Here is a 17,214-nt window from a genome sequence, read left to right on the forward strand (position 1 = left end):
GAGGCTGGTGGGGTGGAAAGTGAGGACAAGGGGATCCCTGTCACCGTTCTGGGAAGGGTTGAGGGCAGTAGTGCGGGAAATGGGTCGGATACGGTCGAGGGCCCTGTCAACCACAGTGAGGGGGAATCCTCGGTTGAGAAAATAGAAGACATGTCAGAAGTGCTGTCATGGAAGGTTGCATCATCAGAGCAGATGCGTCGGAGGTGGAGAAACTGGGAGAATGGAATGGTGTCCTTACAGGAGGCAGGGCGTGAAGAAGTGTAGTCGAGGTAGCTGTGGGAGTCGGTGGGTTTATAATGAATATTAGTGGACAGCCAATCCACAGAGATGGAGACAGAGAAGTCGAGGAAGGGAAAGGAAGTGTTGGAAATAGACAATGTAAAGGTGAGAGAAGGGTGGAAATTGGAAGCAAAGTTGATAAAGTTTTCAAGTTCGGGGTGAGAGCAGGAAGCGGCACTGATATAGTCATCAATGTACCGGAAAAAGAGTTGGGGGAGGGGGCCCTAGTAGGACTAGAACAATGAATGTTCGATATATCCCACAAAAAGACAGGCATAATTGGGACCCATGCGGGTACCCATAGCAACACCTTTTATTTGAAGGAAGTGAGTGGAGTTGAAGGAGAAGTTGTTCAATGTGAGAACAAGTTCAGCCAGGCTGAGGAGGGTGGTGGTGGATGGGGACTGGTTGGGTCTCTGTTCAAGGATGAAGTGGAGAGACCCCAGACCATCCTGGCGGATGGAGGTGCAAAGAGGTTAGACGTCCATAGTGAGGAGGAGGCAGTTTAGCCAGGAAACTGGAAATTGTCAAAATGGTGTAGGGCATCCAAAAAGTCACGGATGTAGGTAGAAAGAGACTGGACCAGGGGAGAAAAGATAGAGTCAAGATAGGAGGAAATAAGTTCAGTGGGACAGGAACAGGCTGAACCGATGGGTCTACCAGGACAGTCCTGTTTGTGGATTTTGGAAATTTTTGTGGATTTTTGAGGTAGAAGCGGGCTGTCTGGGGTTGTGGGACTATGAGGTTGGAAGCTGTAGAGGAAAGATCTCTGGTGGAGGTGAGGTCAGTGACAGTCCTGGAGACAGTAGCTTGATGTTCGGTGATGGGGTCATGGTCCAGGGGGAGGTAGGAAGAAGTGTCTGAGAGTTGGCACTTAGCCTCTGCAAGGTAGAGGTCGGTACGCCACCCCAACAACAGCACCACCCTTGTCAGCAGGTTTGATCACAATGTTGGGGTTAGACCTGAGAGAACGGAGTGCAGCAAGGTAGGAGGGAGACAGGTTAGAGGGAGTGAGGGGAGCAGAGAAATTGAGACGGCTGATGTCACACCAACAGTTCTCAATGAAAAGATCAAGAGTGGGTAACAGGCCAGAAGGAGGGGTCCAGGTGGATGGAGAATACATGAGGTGGGTGAAAGGTTCCGCTGGTCAGAGGGTGACTGCTGGTCAAAGAAGTGAGTCCGGAGGCGAAGACAATAGAAGAGGAGCTCAACGTCATGCTAAGAGTGAAATTAGTTGAGGTGGGGGTGTAAGGGGATGAGTCCTTTGTTAAGTACAGATCGTTCAGCGTCAGAGATGGGCATGTCAGAGGGTATAGTGAATACACGGCAAGGGGTCCATCAAAGGGTACTTCCTTCAATTTAGTATACTGTATTCGCTGCTCACAATGTGGTTGCCTCTATTTTGGGGAGACCAAACGCAGATTGGGAGACTGCTTTGCGGAACACATCCGCTCAGACCGAAAGCATGACCCCCGAGCTTCCGGTCGCTTGCCATTTCAACACCCACCACCCACCACCCACCCACCAACAAACACCACCCCCCCCACCCTTCCCCCCTGCCCTTATGCCAACATTTCTGTCTTTGGCCTGCTCCAGTGTTCCAGTGAACATCAACGCAAGCTCAAGGAGTAGCACCTGCTCTTTCGATTAGGCACTTTACAGCCTTGCAGACTGAACATTGAGTTCAATAACTTCAGAGCATGACTGACATTTAAAAAAATATTTTTTATTTTATTTTATTTTTTAACCAGGTGCCTGTTTGTTATGTAGATACAGCTGCTCATTATTCTGCTATTAACACTCTCTCTGGACTAATGCTTTGTCTTTCACCACAAGCATTAACATGCTCTTTGCCTTTGTCCCAGGACAGTTTTGTTATTTAATCTCTCCTGCCCTATCACACACCTTCCCTTTTGTTCTCTTCCCCACCATTCCCCACCCCCCCACCCCACCCCACCCCTTCACTTGCTTAAAACCTAATTATTTTCTAATCTTTGCCAGTTTTGATGAAAGGTCACTGATCTCTCTCCACAGATGCTGCCTGACCTGCTGAGTATTTCCATCACTTTCTGTTTTTATTTCAGATTTCCAGCATCTGCAGTATTTTGCTTTTTAAAAAGGATTTGGGGGTTAGGATTGGAAATGTTAGCGAGGGAGAGAAACTGGAGAATATAAAGGAGAACAGAAGAAAGCCCTTGCTTGCAATTATATAGCGCCTTTCACGACTTCAGCATGGCCCAAAGTGCTTTACAGGCTTGAAGTGCAGTTACTGTTGTCAACTAGGAGAAAAGACTGTGAACAGAGGTAGAGGCAGAGAGGAGCAAAAAGCAGAGACAAATAGGGGGTGTGTGGGGAAAGATTTAGAAATGGGCGGAAAGTCTAAAAATAAATGTCAGCGGTGAGATGCAAGGACAAAAAGTGTACTATTTATGCAATATTTACAGTGTGAGAAATCACACCACAGAAAAGGGTGGAAACCATTATATTATTGCATTCTTGTAACTGAGGAAAAACTGAGGCAAAAGGCGGAGGATATACAGAGGAAAAAGGAAGTGCATATAAACAACAGCCCAGTTGTATGATGAGCAAAGTGTTTCCGCACTCAGAGATGCAGCTGCATCAGTCCACTGTGATTAGGCTTACAGTGCCCACTTGTGGCTGAGCTGGCATTTATCGTTGCTTTGCCACTGCAATGCTGCCCTCTAGGTTCAGGAAAAGCTGTCATCCAATTTAAAAGGAATAATTCCACTCCATTTGTTAGGCTTGTCTACTTGGGAAAGAGAGGAGAGTTTGAAGTGACTGAATTGAAATTGAAGACTATGCAATGGACTGTCAAAGTTGATCGAGATTCAAGCATGAAGAAGAAACACAAGCTAAAATTCAGGAGGAAAGGAATAAGGCAGGAACTTGCACAGAACTACTTCAACCAAAGGTTAATAACCTTTAATTGTGTCAGCTTTGTCTCAGTGGGTAGTACTCTCACCTCTGAAGGTTGTGGGGTCACACCCCATACCAGAAGAGACTTTGGCAGATAACTATAGGCTGAGATGGGAGTGCTGCAGTGTCATAAGTGCTGTCTTTCAGATGAGTTGTCAAACTGAGGCTCTGTCTGCCCTCTCATGTGGAGATAAAAGATCCCATGATGTTCTTTTGAAGAGCATGGGAACGCTGTCCAGTCTCGTGGTCAATATTTATCATCAACCAACATGACTAAAACAGATTAACTGGTCATTATTACATTGCTATTTGTGGGACCTTGCTGTGCACAAATTGGCTGATGCATTTCCCTACAACAATGAGCAACACTTCAAAGGAACTTCATTGTCTGTAAAGTGACATCCTGAAGTTGTGAAAGGTGCAATATAAATGCAAGTTTCTTCTTTCTCTAAGTTGCAATCTAGTTGCACATTAAGTTGCCAGGGAAGACAGCTGAAACAGACAGTACGGATGGGGTTAAAAGACAATGAAATGCATTTCCACAGAGCGGGAAGGGATTGAGGGAGATGGTGAAAAGATGAGTTGGTCAGATCGATCTCCAAAAAGGGCCATGTTTGCTCATCCTTGAGGCGGTCTTGTGTTCCTAAAAATTCTCGCAGTCCATTATGGAATGAGGATTCCCAACCTTGAAAAATGCAACAAGGACAGCGACAAGAGGCTGGTGGGGATTATCATGGGCAACTGGCACAGTGTTTGCAGAGTTCACTTAAAGCCTGGCTGAGGTTATACAGTGAGTTCTTTCTCAGACTGAACCCAATATCCCACTGGGCCACAATGAATTCCTTTGACATGGGGAGGCGATCATCATGACATCCATCATACCTGTGTCGATTGAGTGTCATCACGCTCCCTCACAGCGCAATGCATCATTGACTCATACAACACAGAAGGAGGCTATTCGACCCATCGTGTCTTTGCAGCGCGCTGAAAGATCTATCCAATTAACCTCACTCCCCTGTTCTTTCCCCATTCGCCCTGCTTTTTTCTGACAGAATAGAGTTCCAGGGATATCAGTGGCTCTCTATTGCCTAAGTCAAATGGACATTCTTCATGTGTGAATCTTGGCAGCATGTGCTGGAAGACTGGGTGATCAAGCGGGGAACCAGCCCCAAAACTGTCCTCACTAGGCATTCACAAACACTGAGCCTCGCAGCAGAAGTACTTGGACAACAATTGGGAACAAAAGCCCTAGGTACGGAGAGCTCTGCCAATGTTAGCTGACTGAGCACATGTATAGGAGCCAAAGCTGCTGCTCTATATGGCTCCCTTGCACACTTACCTTTACCACAAGAGTCATGGTGGGGAGGAAAGGAAGAGGGCAGTTGAGAGCAGACCCTCGCAGATATAATGTGAAGTTCATTGGACTTCTTCACTTTCTGTTTCAGCGAATTTGAAAGAAATCATAAGAAGACTTGGGTGGTAATCTCAGAATGTTCTGGCATCACGGAAACATGGTGCGATGTCACAACAGACATATCGTCAGATGTTGACTACGATCTGAAGGTTCAGATGCAGCTTGGGAATGTCACTTCAAAATGGGCAAACCTCAGTAAACTCTTCAATCGTAAGGAGAGTAAGTAATACGTGCAGTTAAGGCTATCAATGTGATCTGGTTGTACAATTTTGACAGCAACATGAGTAGCATTTACCTGCAAATTTGGGTAGCTTCATTCTGCACCTTTTTGTTTCTGTAGCTGTGTATATAACATGTGACATCATTGCCAACACCCTAAAACAGAAGAGAAGTGTTTCCCCGTGATATTTTGTGGCCTGGAAATTCATTTGAACTTGGCAACATACTGGAACCTGGAAATACAGATGGAATTGATTAAGGGAGAAATGTTGAGCAGGACTCTCTGCTCTTCTTCCAATAGTATCATAGGGCCTTTTATGTCCACCTAAGTAGGGAGACAGGGCCTCAGTTTAATGCTTCATCTAAAAGACAACATCTCTGATAGTGTAGCACTCCCTTAGTGCTGCATTGCAGTGCCAACCTAGTAATGTTCTTAAGTCCTTGAATAGGACTTGAACCTACAACTTCAGACATGAGCATGCTGCTGGTGAGCCAAGCTGACCGAAGTTACTAACCCATCTCCCCCCAACGAATTGCACAAATGTTTTTCTTCTTCAGCAAACTACCAAGTTACCTCTTAAAGCAACGTTCCCAAATTTTTGCCTTCTCAAACCCAAAATAATGGATACCTCAGGGCTAATTTTACGCAAGCGTTTTACTGCCAATGCATCTCATCCACCAGAACAGAGCGACTATTGACATTGTAGCCATCATTGGTTAGGAGTTTGGCTTACGGTGGGGGCTGAGGTTAGGTTAAGCTTAGGAGTAAGAATGTTAGGGTAACGGTTTAGGGTTAGGGATTAGGGTTTACTGTAATGGTTTGAGGTCAGGTTTAGGGTTAGGATTTTGGAGATAAGGGGATAGTTAGCGCTGAGCATTGCTTTCATGATGTGACTATGCATATCAAGTAAAGCAATATTTCTCTCTCTACCTCCTCTAAGTTTAAATAGAAGTCCAATATCTCTTCCGTTGCCAAGCAGCTTGCAAGATTCTCATTCATGTCCCTCAACAACAATTAATTCTCGATAAAGCCCAAGTCCATCTTGTACTTGAATACTGCTCCTATAGTTGAGGAGGTTCTACTATCACCTCCCTCACACTCCTAGATAGGATACAGAAAATAGTTTGACCTCTCTCTCTCAACATTACCATATCCCACTTCAGAGACTTGAGCATAGACTATAGTCAACACACCAGTGCAGTACTGATGGAATGCTGCACTATTGGAGGTTCTGGCTTTCAGTTAAGACATTAAAGTCCCGTCTGCCCTCTCAGGTGGACATAAAAGATCGTATGTCACTATTTAAAGAACAGCAGGGAAGTTTTCCCCGGTGTCTGAGCCAATTTTTGTCCCTCACCCAGCATCACTGAAACAGATTATCTGTTCACGAACACATTGCGATTATGTGGGCCTTGCCGTGTGTAAAATCACTGCTGCATTTCCCAAATTACAAAAGTAACTACACTTTAAAAAGTATTTCATTGGTGGTAAAGCACTTTTGAAGGTCCTGGGATCATGAAAGGTGCTACAGAAATGCGACCTCTTTCTTTCTTCACTGTACAGGCTTTGAAAGCTAAGACTGGCAAACCTAATTAATAGTCCTTAATTTACCTGGCCTTCTCTCCTCCTCTTTTCAATGTTGCTGGTATCCTGGACAACAGGCTTGTCTGTTTACCTTGGTTTCCAAAAAAGAAAATTCCATTAGGATGGTATATGAATAATTCAATCAAACAGCCTTGGTCATTGTTATTCGATAATCACCAATTGGGAGGAATGCAGGTAACAATTAGGCTGACACTCCTCTCCACCTCCGGAAGGAAAGGGGGTAATGTGCTAGTGTGTTGAATATTGAATGTAGACAGGATCAGAGCAGGAATGCTCAGTCGTCAGTCTGTCAAAGTTCAAAGTATGAAGAATGGCAAATAAGGCTGGAGGCTTGCAGATTGCCCAATGCCCGTAGATCTGTCCCCTAGCATGAGTCAGCAGATGTGGAACTGTACCCCAGCATGAGTCAATCTCTGTGGAAATATACTCCAGAAAAAGTCAGTCTCTGTGGAACAGTACTCCAGAACAGGTCAGTCTCTGTGGAACTGTACCCCAGAACAGTCAGTCTCTGTGGAACAGAGCTCCAGAACAAGTTAGTCTGTGTGGAAGTGTATTCCAGAACAAGTCAGTCTATATGGAACTGTACTCCAGAAAAAGTCAGTCACTGTGGAACTGCACTCCAGAACAAGTCAGTCTCTGTAAAACTGTACCCCAGAACAAGTCAGTCTATATGGAACTGTACTCCAGAAAAAGTCAGTCACTGTGGAACTGTACTCCAAAGCAAGTCAGTCTCTGTGAAACTGTAACCCAGAACAAGTCAGTCTCTGTGGAACTGTACCCCAGAACAAGTCAGCCTCTGGAACAGTACTCCAGAACAAGTCAGTTTCTGTGCAACTGTACTCCAGAACAAGTCAGTCTCTGTGGAACTGTACCCCAGAACAAGTCAGTCTCTGTGGAACAGTGCTCAAGAACAAGTCAGTCTCTGTGGAACTGTATTCCAGAACAAGTCAGTCTCTGTGGAACTGTATCCCAGCACAAGTCGGTTTCTGTGGAACTGTATCCCAGAACAAGTCAGTCTCTATGGAACTGGACTCCAGAACAAGTCAGTCTCTATGGAACTGTACCCCAGAACAAATCAGTCTCTGTGGAACTGTAAGCCAGAACAAGTCAGTCTATAAGGAACTGTACTCCAGAACAAATCAGTCACAGTGGAACTGTACTGCAGAACAAGTCAGTCTCTGTGGAACTGTACTCCAGAACAAACCAGTCTCTGTGGAACTGTATCCCAGCACAAGTCAGTCTCTATGGAACTGTACTCCAGAACAAATCAGTCTCTCTGGAACTGTATCTCAGCACACGTTAGTCTTTGTGGAACTGTACTCCAGAGCAAGTCAGTCTCTGTGGAACTGTATTCCAGAACAAGTGAGTATCTGTCAAACTGTATTCCAGAACAGGTCAGTCTCTGTGGAACTGTACTCCAGAACAAATCAGTCTCTGTGGAACTGTATCCCAGCACAGGTTAGTCTTTGTGGAACTGTACTCCAGAGCAAGTCAGGCTCTGTGGAACTGTATCCCAACACAAGTCAGATTCTGAGGAACAGTATCCCAGTACAAGTCAGTCCCTGTGGAACTGTATCCCAGCACAAGTTAGTCTTTGTAGAACTGTACTCCAGAGCAAGTCAGTCTCTGTGGAACTATATTCCAGAACAAGTGAGTCTCTGCCAAACTGTATTCCAGAACAAGTCAGTCTCTGTGGAATTGTACTCCAGAACAAATCAGTCTCTGTGGAACTGTATCCCAGCACAAGTCAGTCTCTGTGGAACTGTATTCCAGAACAAGTGAGTCTCTGTGCAACTTTACTCCAGAACAAATCAGTCTCTGGAACTGTATTCCAGAACAAATGAGTCTCTGTGAAACTGTATTCCAGAACAAGTCAGTCTATGTGGAACTCTACTCCTGAACAAATCAGTCTCTGTGGAACTGTATCCCAGAACAAGTCAGTCTCCGTGGAACTGTATCCTAGCACAAGTTAGTCTTTGTGGAACTGTACTCCAGAGCAAGTCGGTCTCCGTGGAACTGTATTCCAGAACAAGTGAGTCTCTGTCAAACTGTACTCCAGAACAGGTCAGTCCCTGTGGAACTGCATCCCAGAACAAGTCAGTCTCTGTGGGACTGTACTCCAGAACAAGCCAGTCCCCGTGGAACTGTATCCCAGAACAAGTCTGTGTCTGTGGAACTGTAGTCCAGAACAAGTCAGTGTCTGTGGAACAGTACTCCAGAACAAGTCAGTCTCTGTGGAACTGTATCCCAGAACAAGTCTGTGTCTGTGGAACAGTACTCCAGAACAAGTCAGTCTGTGTGGAACTGTATCCCAGCACAAGTCAGTCTCCGCGGAACTGTATTGAAGAACAAGTGAGTCTCTGTCAAACTGTATTCCAGAACAAGTCTGTCTCTGTGGAACTGTACTCCAGAACAAATCAGTCTCTGGAACTGTATTCCAGAACTAGTCAGTCTCTGTGGAACTATATTCCAGAACAAGTCATTCTCTGTGGAACTGTGCTCCAGAACAAATCAATCTCTGTGGAACTGTATGCCAGCACAAGTCAGTCTCCGTGGAACTGTATCCCAGAACAAGTCAGGCTCTGAGGAATTGTACTCCAGAACAAGTCAGTCTCCATGGAACTGTATCACAGCACACGTATGTCTCTGTGGAACTGTACTCCAGAACAAGTCAATCTCTGTGGAACTGTATCCCAGAACAAGTCAGTCTCTGTCAAACTATATTCCAGAACAAGTCATTCTCTGTGGAACTGTGCTCCAGAACAAATCAGTCTCTGTAGAACTGTATCCCAGAACAAGTCAGTCTCTGTGGAATTGTACTCAAGAACAAGTCATTCTCTGTGGAACTGGACTGCAGAACAAGTCAGTCTCTTTGGAACTGTACTCCCGAACAAGTCAGTCTCTGTGGAACTGTACTCCAGAACAAATCAGTCTCTGTGCAACTGTATCCCAGAACAAGTCTGTGTCTGTGGAACTGTACACCAGAACAAGTCAGTGTCTCTGGAACAGTACTCCAGAACAAGTCACTCTCCGTGGAGCTGCATACCAGAGCAAGTCAGTCTCTGTGGGACTTTATACCAGAAAAAGACAGTCTCTGTGGAACTGTATCCCAGCACAAGTCAGTCTCCGTGGAACTGTATCCCAGCACAAGTCTGTCTCTGTGGAACTGTACTCCAGAACAAGTGAGTCTCTGTGGAACTGTATCCCAAACAAGTCAATCTCAGTGGAATTGTACTAGAGAACAAGTCAGTCTCTGTGGAACTGTATACCAGAACAAGTCAGTCTCTGTGGACCTGTATTCCAGAACAGGTCAGTCTCTGTGGAACTGTACTCAAGAACAAATCAGTCTCTGTGGAACTGTACTGCAGAACAAGTCAGTCTCTTTGGAAATGTACTCCAGAACAAATCAGTCTCTGTGGAACTGTATCCCAGCACAAGTCAGCCTCTATGGAACTGGACTCCAGAACAAGTCAGTCTCTGTGGAACTGTACTGCAGAACAAGTCAGTCTCTGTCAAACTGTACTCCAGAACAAATCAGTCTCTGTGGAACTGTATCACAGAACAATTCTGTGTCTGTGGAGCTGTCCTCCAGAACAAGTCAGTGTCTCTGGAACAGTACTCCAGAACAAGTCAGTCTCTGTGGAGCTGTATACCAGAGCAAGTCAGTCTCTGTGGCACTATATACCAGAAAAAGTCAGTCTCTGTGGAACTGTATCCCAGCACAAGTCTGTCTCTGTGGAACTGTATCCCAGCACAAGTCAGTCTCCGTGGAACTGTATCCCAGCACATGTCTGTCTCTGTGCAACTGTACTCCAGAAGAAGTGAGTCTCTGTGGAACTGTATCCCAGCACAAGTCTGTCTCTGTGGAACTGTATCCCAGCACATGTCAGTCTCCGTGGAACTGTATCCCAGCACATGTCTGTCACTGTGGAACTGTACTCCAGAACAAGTGATTCTCTGTGGAACTGTATCCCAAACAAGTCAATCTCAGTGGAATTGTACTACAGAACAAGTCAGTCTCTGTGGAACTGTATACCAGAACAAGTCAGTGTCTGTGGAACTGTACTCCAGTACAAGTAAGTGTCTGTGGAACTGTATCCCAGCACAAGTCTGTCTCTGTGGAATTGTACTCCAGAACAAGTCATTCTCTGTGGAATTGTACTCCAGAACAAGTCAGTCTCTGTGGAACTGTATTCCAGAACAAGTGAGTCTCTGTCAAACTGTATTCCAGAACATGTCAGTCTCTCTGGAACTGTACTCCAGAACAAATCCGTCTCTGTGGAACTGTATTCCAGAACAAGTGAGTCTCTGTCAAACTGTATGCCAGAACAAGTCAGTCTCTGTGGAACTGTACTCCTGAACAAATCAGTCTCCGTGGAACTGTATCCCAGAACAAGTTAGTCTTTGTGGAACTGTACTCCAGAGCAAGTCAGTCTCCGTGGAACTGTATTCCAGAACAAGTGAGTCTCTGAGGTACTATGTACCAGAAAAAGTAAGTCTCTGTGGAACTGTATCCCAACACAAGTCAGTCTCTATGGAACTGTATCCCAGCACAGGTCAGTCTCTGTGGAACTGTACTCCAGAACAAATCAGTCTCTGTGGAACTGTATTCCAGAACAAGTAAGTCTCTATGGAACTGTACTACAGAACAAATCAGTCTCTGTGGAACTGTAATCCAAAACAAGTCAGTCTATAAGGAACTGTACTCCAGAACAAATCAGTCTCAGTGGAACTGTACTGCAGAAGAAGTCAGTCTCTGTGGATCTGTACTCCAGAACAAATCAGTCTCTGTGGAACTGTATACCAGAACAAGTCAGTGTCTGTGGAACTGTATTCCATTACAAGTCAGTGTCTGTGGAAATGTATCCCGGCACATGTCTGTCTCTGTGGAATTGTACTCCAGAACAAGTCATTCTCTGTGGAACTGTACTCCAGAACAAGTCAGTCTCTGTGGAACTGTATTCCAGAACAAGTCAGTATCTCTGGAACTGTACTCCAGAACAAATCAGTCTCTGTGGAACTGTATTGCAGAACATGCCAGTCTCTGTGGAACTGTAATCCAGAACAAGTCAGTGTCTCTGGAACAGTACTCCAGAACAAGTCAGTCTCTGTGGAACTGTAATCCAGAACAAGTCTGTCTCTATGGAACTGTACTCCAGAACAAATCAGTCTCAGTGGAACTATACTGCAGAACAAGTCAGTCTCTGTGGAACTGAACTCCAGAACAAGTCAGTCTCTGTGGAACTGTATCCCAGCACAAGTCAGTCTCTATGGAACTGTACTCCAGAACAAATCAGTCTCTCTGGAACTGTACTTCAGAACAAGTCAGTATCTGAGGAAATGTACTCCAGAACAAATCAGTCTCTGCGGAACTGTATTCCAGAACAAGTGAGTCTCTGTCAAACTTTATTCCACAACAGGTCAGTCTCTGTGGAACTGTACTCCAGAACAAATCAGTCTCTGTGGAACTGTATCCCAGCACAAGTCAGTCTCCGTGGAACTGTATCCCAGCACAAGTCTGTCTCTGTGGAACTGTACTCCAGAACAAGTGAGTCTCTGTGGAACTGTACTCCAGTACAAGTAAGTGTCTGTGGAAATGTATCCCGGCACATGTCTGTCTCTGTGGAATTGTACTCCAGAACAAGTCATTCTCTGTGGAACTGTACTCCAGAACAAGTCAGTCTCTGTGGAACTGTATTCCAGAACAAGTCAGTATCTCTGGAACTGTACTCCAGAACAAATCAGTCTCTGTGGAACTGTACCCCAGAACAATTCCGTGTCTGTGGAACTGTCCTCCAGAACAAGTCAGTGTCTCTGGAACAGTACTCCAGAACAAGTCAGTCTCTGTGGAGCTGTATACCAGAGCAAGTCAGTCTCTGTGGTACTATATACGTGAAAAAGTCAGTCTCTGTGGAACTGTATCCCAGCACAAGTCAGTCTCCGTGGAACTGTATCCCAGCACAAGTCTGTCTCTGTGGAACTGTACTCCAGAACAAGTGAGTCTCTGTGGAACTGTATCCCAGCACAAGTCTGTCTCTGTGGAACTGTACTGCAGAACAAGTCAGTCTCTGTCAAACTGTACTCCAGAACAAATCAGTCTCTGTGGAACTGTATCACAGAACAATTCTGTGTCTGTGGAGCTGTCCTCCAGAACAAGTCAGTGTCTCTGGAACAGTACTCCAGAACAAGTCAGTCTCTGTGGAGCTGTATACCAGAGCAAGTCAGTCTCTGTGGCACTATATACCAGAAAAAGTCAGTCTCTGTGGAACTGTATCCCAGCACAAGTCTGTCTCTGTGGAACTGTATCCCAGCACAAGTCAGTCTCCGTGGAACTGTATCCCAGCACATGTCTGTCTCTGTGCAACTGTACTCCAGAAGAAGTGAGTCTCTGTGGAACTGTATCCCAGCACAAGTCTGTCTCTGTGGAACTGTATCCCAGCACAAGTCAGTCTCCGTGGAACTGTATCCCAGCACATGTCTGTCACTGTGGAACTGTACTCCAGAACAAGTGATTCTCTGTGGAACTGTATCCCAAACAAGTCAATCTCAGTGGAATTGTACTACAGAACAAGTCAGTCTCTGTGGAACTGTATACCAGAACAAGTCAGTGTCTGTGGAACTGTACTCCAGTACAAGTAAGTGTCTGTGGAACTGTATCCCAGCACAAGTCTGTCTCTGTGGAATTGTACTCCAGAACAAGTCATTCTCTGTGGAATTGTACTCCAGAACAAGTCAGTCTCTGTGGAACTGTATTCCAGAACAAGTGAGTCTCTGTCAAACTGTATTCCAGAACATGTCAGTCTCTCTGGAACTGTACTCCAGAACAAATCCGTCTCTGTGGAACTGTATTCCAGAACAAGTGAGTCTCTGTCAAACTGTATGCCAGAACAAGTCAGTCTCTGTGGAACTGTACTCCTGAACAAATCAGTCTCCGTGGAACTGTATCCCAGAACAAGTTAGTCTTTGTGGAACTGTACTCCAGAGCAAGTCAGTCTCCGTGGAACTGTATTCCAGAACAAGTGAGTCTCTGAGGTACTATGTACCAGAAAAAGTAAGTCTCTGTGGAACTGTATCCCAACACAAGTCAGTCTCTATGGAACTGTATCCCAGCACAGGTCAGTCTCTGTGGAACTGTACTCCAGAACAAATCAGTCTCTGTGGAACTGTATTCCAGAACAAGTAAGTCTCTATGGAACTGTACTACAGAACAAATCAGTCTCTGTGGAACTGTAATCCAAAACAAGTCAGTCTATAAGGAACTGTACTCCAGAACAAATCAGTCTCAGTGGAACTGTACTGCAGAAGAAGTCAGTCTCTGTGGATCTGTACTCCAGAACAAATCAGTCTCTGTGGAACTGTATACCAGAACAAGTCAGTGTCTGTGGAACTGTATTCCATTACAAGTCAGTGTCTGTGGAAATGTATCCCGGCACATGTCTGTCTCTGTGGAATTGTACTCCAGAACAAGTCATTCTCTGTGGAACTGTACTCCAGAACAAGTCAGTCTCTGTGGAACTGTATTCCAGAACAAGTCAGTATCTCTGGAACTGTACTCCAGAACAAATCAGTCTCTGTGGAACTGTATTGCAGAACATGCCAGTCTCTGTGGAACTGTAATCCAGAACAAGTCAGTGTCTCTGGAACAGTACTCCAGAACAAGTCAGTCTCTGTGGAACTGTAATCCAGAACAAGTCTGTCTCTATGGAACTGTACTCCAGAACAAATCAGTCTCAGTGGAACTATACTGCAGAACAAGTCAGTCTCTGTGGAACTGAACTCCAGAACAAGTCAGTCTCTGTGGAACTGTATCCCAGCACAAGTCAGTCTCTATGGAACTGTACTCCAGAACAAATCAGTCTCTCTGGAACTGTACTTCAGAACAAGTCAGTATCTGAGGAAATGTACTCCAGAACAAATCAGTCTCTGCGGAACTGTATTCCAGAACAAGTGAGTCTCTGTCAAACTTTATTCCACAACAGGTCAGTCTCTGTGGAACTGTACTCCAGAACAAATCAGTCTCTGTGGAACTGTATCCCAGCACAAGTCAGTCTCCGTGGAACTGTATCCCAGCACAAGTCTGTCTCTGTGGAACTGTACTCCAGAACAAGTGAGTCTCTGTGGAACTGTACTCCAGTACAAGTAAGTGTCTGTGGAAATGTATCCCGGCACATGTCTGTCTCTGTGGAATTGTACTCCAGAACAAGTCATTCTCTGTGGAACTGTACTCCAGAACAAGTCAGTCTCTGTGGAACTGTATTCCAGAACAAGTCAGTATCTCTGGAACTGTACTCCAGAACAAATCAGTCTCTGTGGAACTGTACCCCAGAACAATTCCGTGTCTGTGGAACTGTCCTCCAGAACAAGTCAGTGTCTCTGGAACAGTACTCCAGAACAAGTCAGTCTCTGTGGAGCTGTATACCAGAGCAAGTCAGTCTCTGTGGTACTATATACGTGAAAAAGTCAGTCTCTGTGGAACTGTATCCCAGCACAAGTCAGTCTCCGTGGAACTGTATCCCAGCACAAGTCTGTCTCTGTGGAACTGTACTCCAGAACAAGTGAGTCTCTGTGGAACTGTATCCCAGCACAAGTCTGTCTCTGTGGAACTGTACTGCAGAACAAGTCAGTCTCTGTCAAACTGTACTCCAGAACAAATCAGTCTCTGTGGAACTGTATCACAGAACAATTCTGTGTCTGTGGAGCTGTCCTCCAGAACAAGTCAGTGTCTCTGGAACAGTACTCCAGAACAAGTCAGTCTCTGTGGAGCTGTATACCAGAGCAAGTCAGTCTCTGTGGCACTATATACCAGAAAAAGTCAGTCTCTGTGGAACTGTATCCCAGCACAAGTCAGTCTCCGTGGAACTGTATCCCAGCACAAGTCTGTCTCTGTGCAACTGTACTCCAGAACAAGTGAGTCTCTGTGGAACTGTATCCCAGCACAAGTCTGTCTCTGTGGAACTGTATCCCAGCACAAGTCAGTCTCCGTGGAACTGTATCCCAGCACATGTCTGTCACTGTGGAACTGTACTCCAGAACAAGTGATTCTCTGTGGAACTGTATCCCAAACAAGTCAATCTCAGTGGAATTGTACTACAGAACAAGTCAGTCTCTGTGGAACTGTATACCAGAACAAGTCAGTGTCTGTGGAACTGTACTCCAGTACAAGTAAGTGTCTGTGGAACTGTATCCCAGCACAAGTCTGTCTCTGTGGAATTGTACTCCAGAACAAGTCATTCTCTGTGGAATTGTACTCCAGAACAAGTCAGTCTCTGTGGAACTGTATTCCAGAACAAGTGAGTCTCTGTCAAACTGTATTCCAGAACATGTCAGTCTCTCTGGAACTTTACTCCAGAACAAATCCATCTCTGTGGAACTGTATTCCAGAACAAGTGAGTCTCTGTCAAACTGTATGCCAGAACAAGTCAGTCTCTGTGGAACTGTACTCCTGAACAAATCAGTCTCCGTGGAACTGTATCCCAGAACAAGTTAGTCTTTGTGGAACTGTACTCCAGAGCAAGTCAGTCTCCGTGGAACTGTATTCCAGAACAAGTGAGTCTCTGAGGTACTATGTACCAGAAAAAGTAAGTCTCTGTGGAACTGTATCCCAACACAAGTCAGTCTCTATGGAACTGTATCCCAGCACAGGTCTGTCTCTGTGGAACTGTACTCCAGAACAAATCAGTCTCTGTGGAACTGTATTCCAGAACAAGTAAGTCTCTATGGAACTGTACTCCAGAACAAATCAGTCTCTGTGGAACTGTAATCCAGAACAAGTCAGTCTATAAGGAACTGTACTCCAGAACAAATCAGTCTCAGTGGAACTGTACTGCAGAACAAGTCAGTCTCTGTGGAACTGTACTCCAGAACAAATCAGTCTCTGTGGAACTGTATACCAGAACAAGTCAGTGTCTGTGGAACTGTATTCCATTACAAGTCAGTGTCTGTGGAAATGTATCCCGGCACATGTCTGTCTCTGTGGAATTGTACTCCAGAACAAGTCATTCTCTGTGGAACTGTACTCCAGAACAAGTCAGTCTCTGTGGAACTGTATTCCAGAACAAGTCAGTATCTCTGGAACTGTACTCCAGAACAAATCAGTCTCTGTGGAACTGTATTGCAGAACAAGCCAGTCTCTGTGGAACTGTAATCCAGAACAAGTCAGTGTCTCTGGAACAGTACTCCGGAACAAGTCAGTCTCTGTGGAACTGTAATCCAGAACAAGTCAGTCTCTATGGAACTGTACTCCAGAACAAATCAGTCTCAGTGGAACTATACTGCAGAACAAGTCAGTCTCTGTGGAACTGAACTCCAGAACAAGTCAGTCTCTGTGGAACTGTATCCCAGCACAAGTCAGTCTCTATGGAACTGTACTCCAGAACAAATCAGTCTCTCTGGAACTGTACTTCAGAACAAGTCAGTATCTGAGGAAATGTACTCCAGAACAAATCAGTCTCTGTGGAACTGTATTCCAGAACAAGTGAGTCTCTGTCAAACTTTATTCCACAACAGGTCAGTCTCTGTGGAACTGTACTCCAGAACAAATCAGTCTCTGTGGAACTGTATCCCAGCACAAGTCAGTCTCCGTGGAACTGTATCCCAGCACAAGTCTGTCTCTGTGGAACTGTACTCCAGAACAAGTGAGTCTCTGTGGAACTGTACTCCAGTACAAGTAAGTGTCTGTGGAAATGTATCCCGGCACATGTCTGTCTCTGTGGAATTGTACTCCAGAATAAGTCATTCTCTGTGGAACTGTACTCCAGAA

At 45.2% G+C, this 17,214-nt stretch overlaps 1 protein-coding gene across 1 annotated transcript in view; it reads left to right on the forward strand.

The window, feature by feature from the left end:
• LOC137374827 (interleukin-20 receptor subunit beta-like) overlaps positions 1-17,214 on the forward strand; it is a 194,195-nt gene that overhangs the window by 31,620 nt on the left and 145,361 nt on the right. The window contains 1 exon segment of the mRNA XM_068041360.1: positions 4,662-4,849. Coding sequence (XP_067897461.1) covers positions 4,662-4,849 — 188 coding nt within the window.

This window comes from Heterodontus francisci, chromosome 11 (assembly GCF_036365525.1).
Source record: "Heterodontus francisci isolate sHetFra1 chromosome 11, sHetFra1.hap1, whole genome shotgun sequence".
Lineage (NCBI taxonomy): Eukaryota > Metazoa > Chordata > Chondrichthyes > Heterodontiformes > Heterodontidae > Heterodontus > Heterodontus francisci.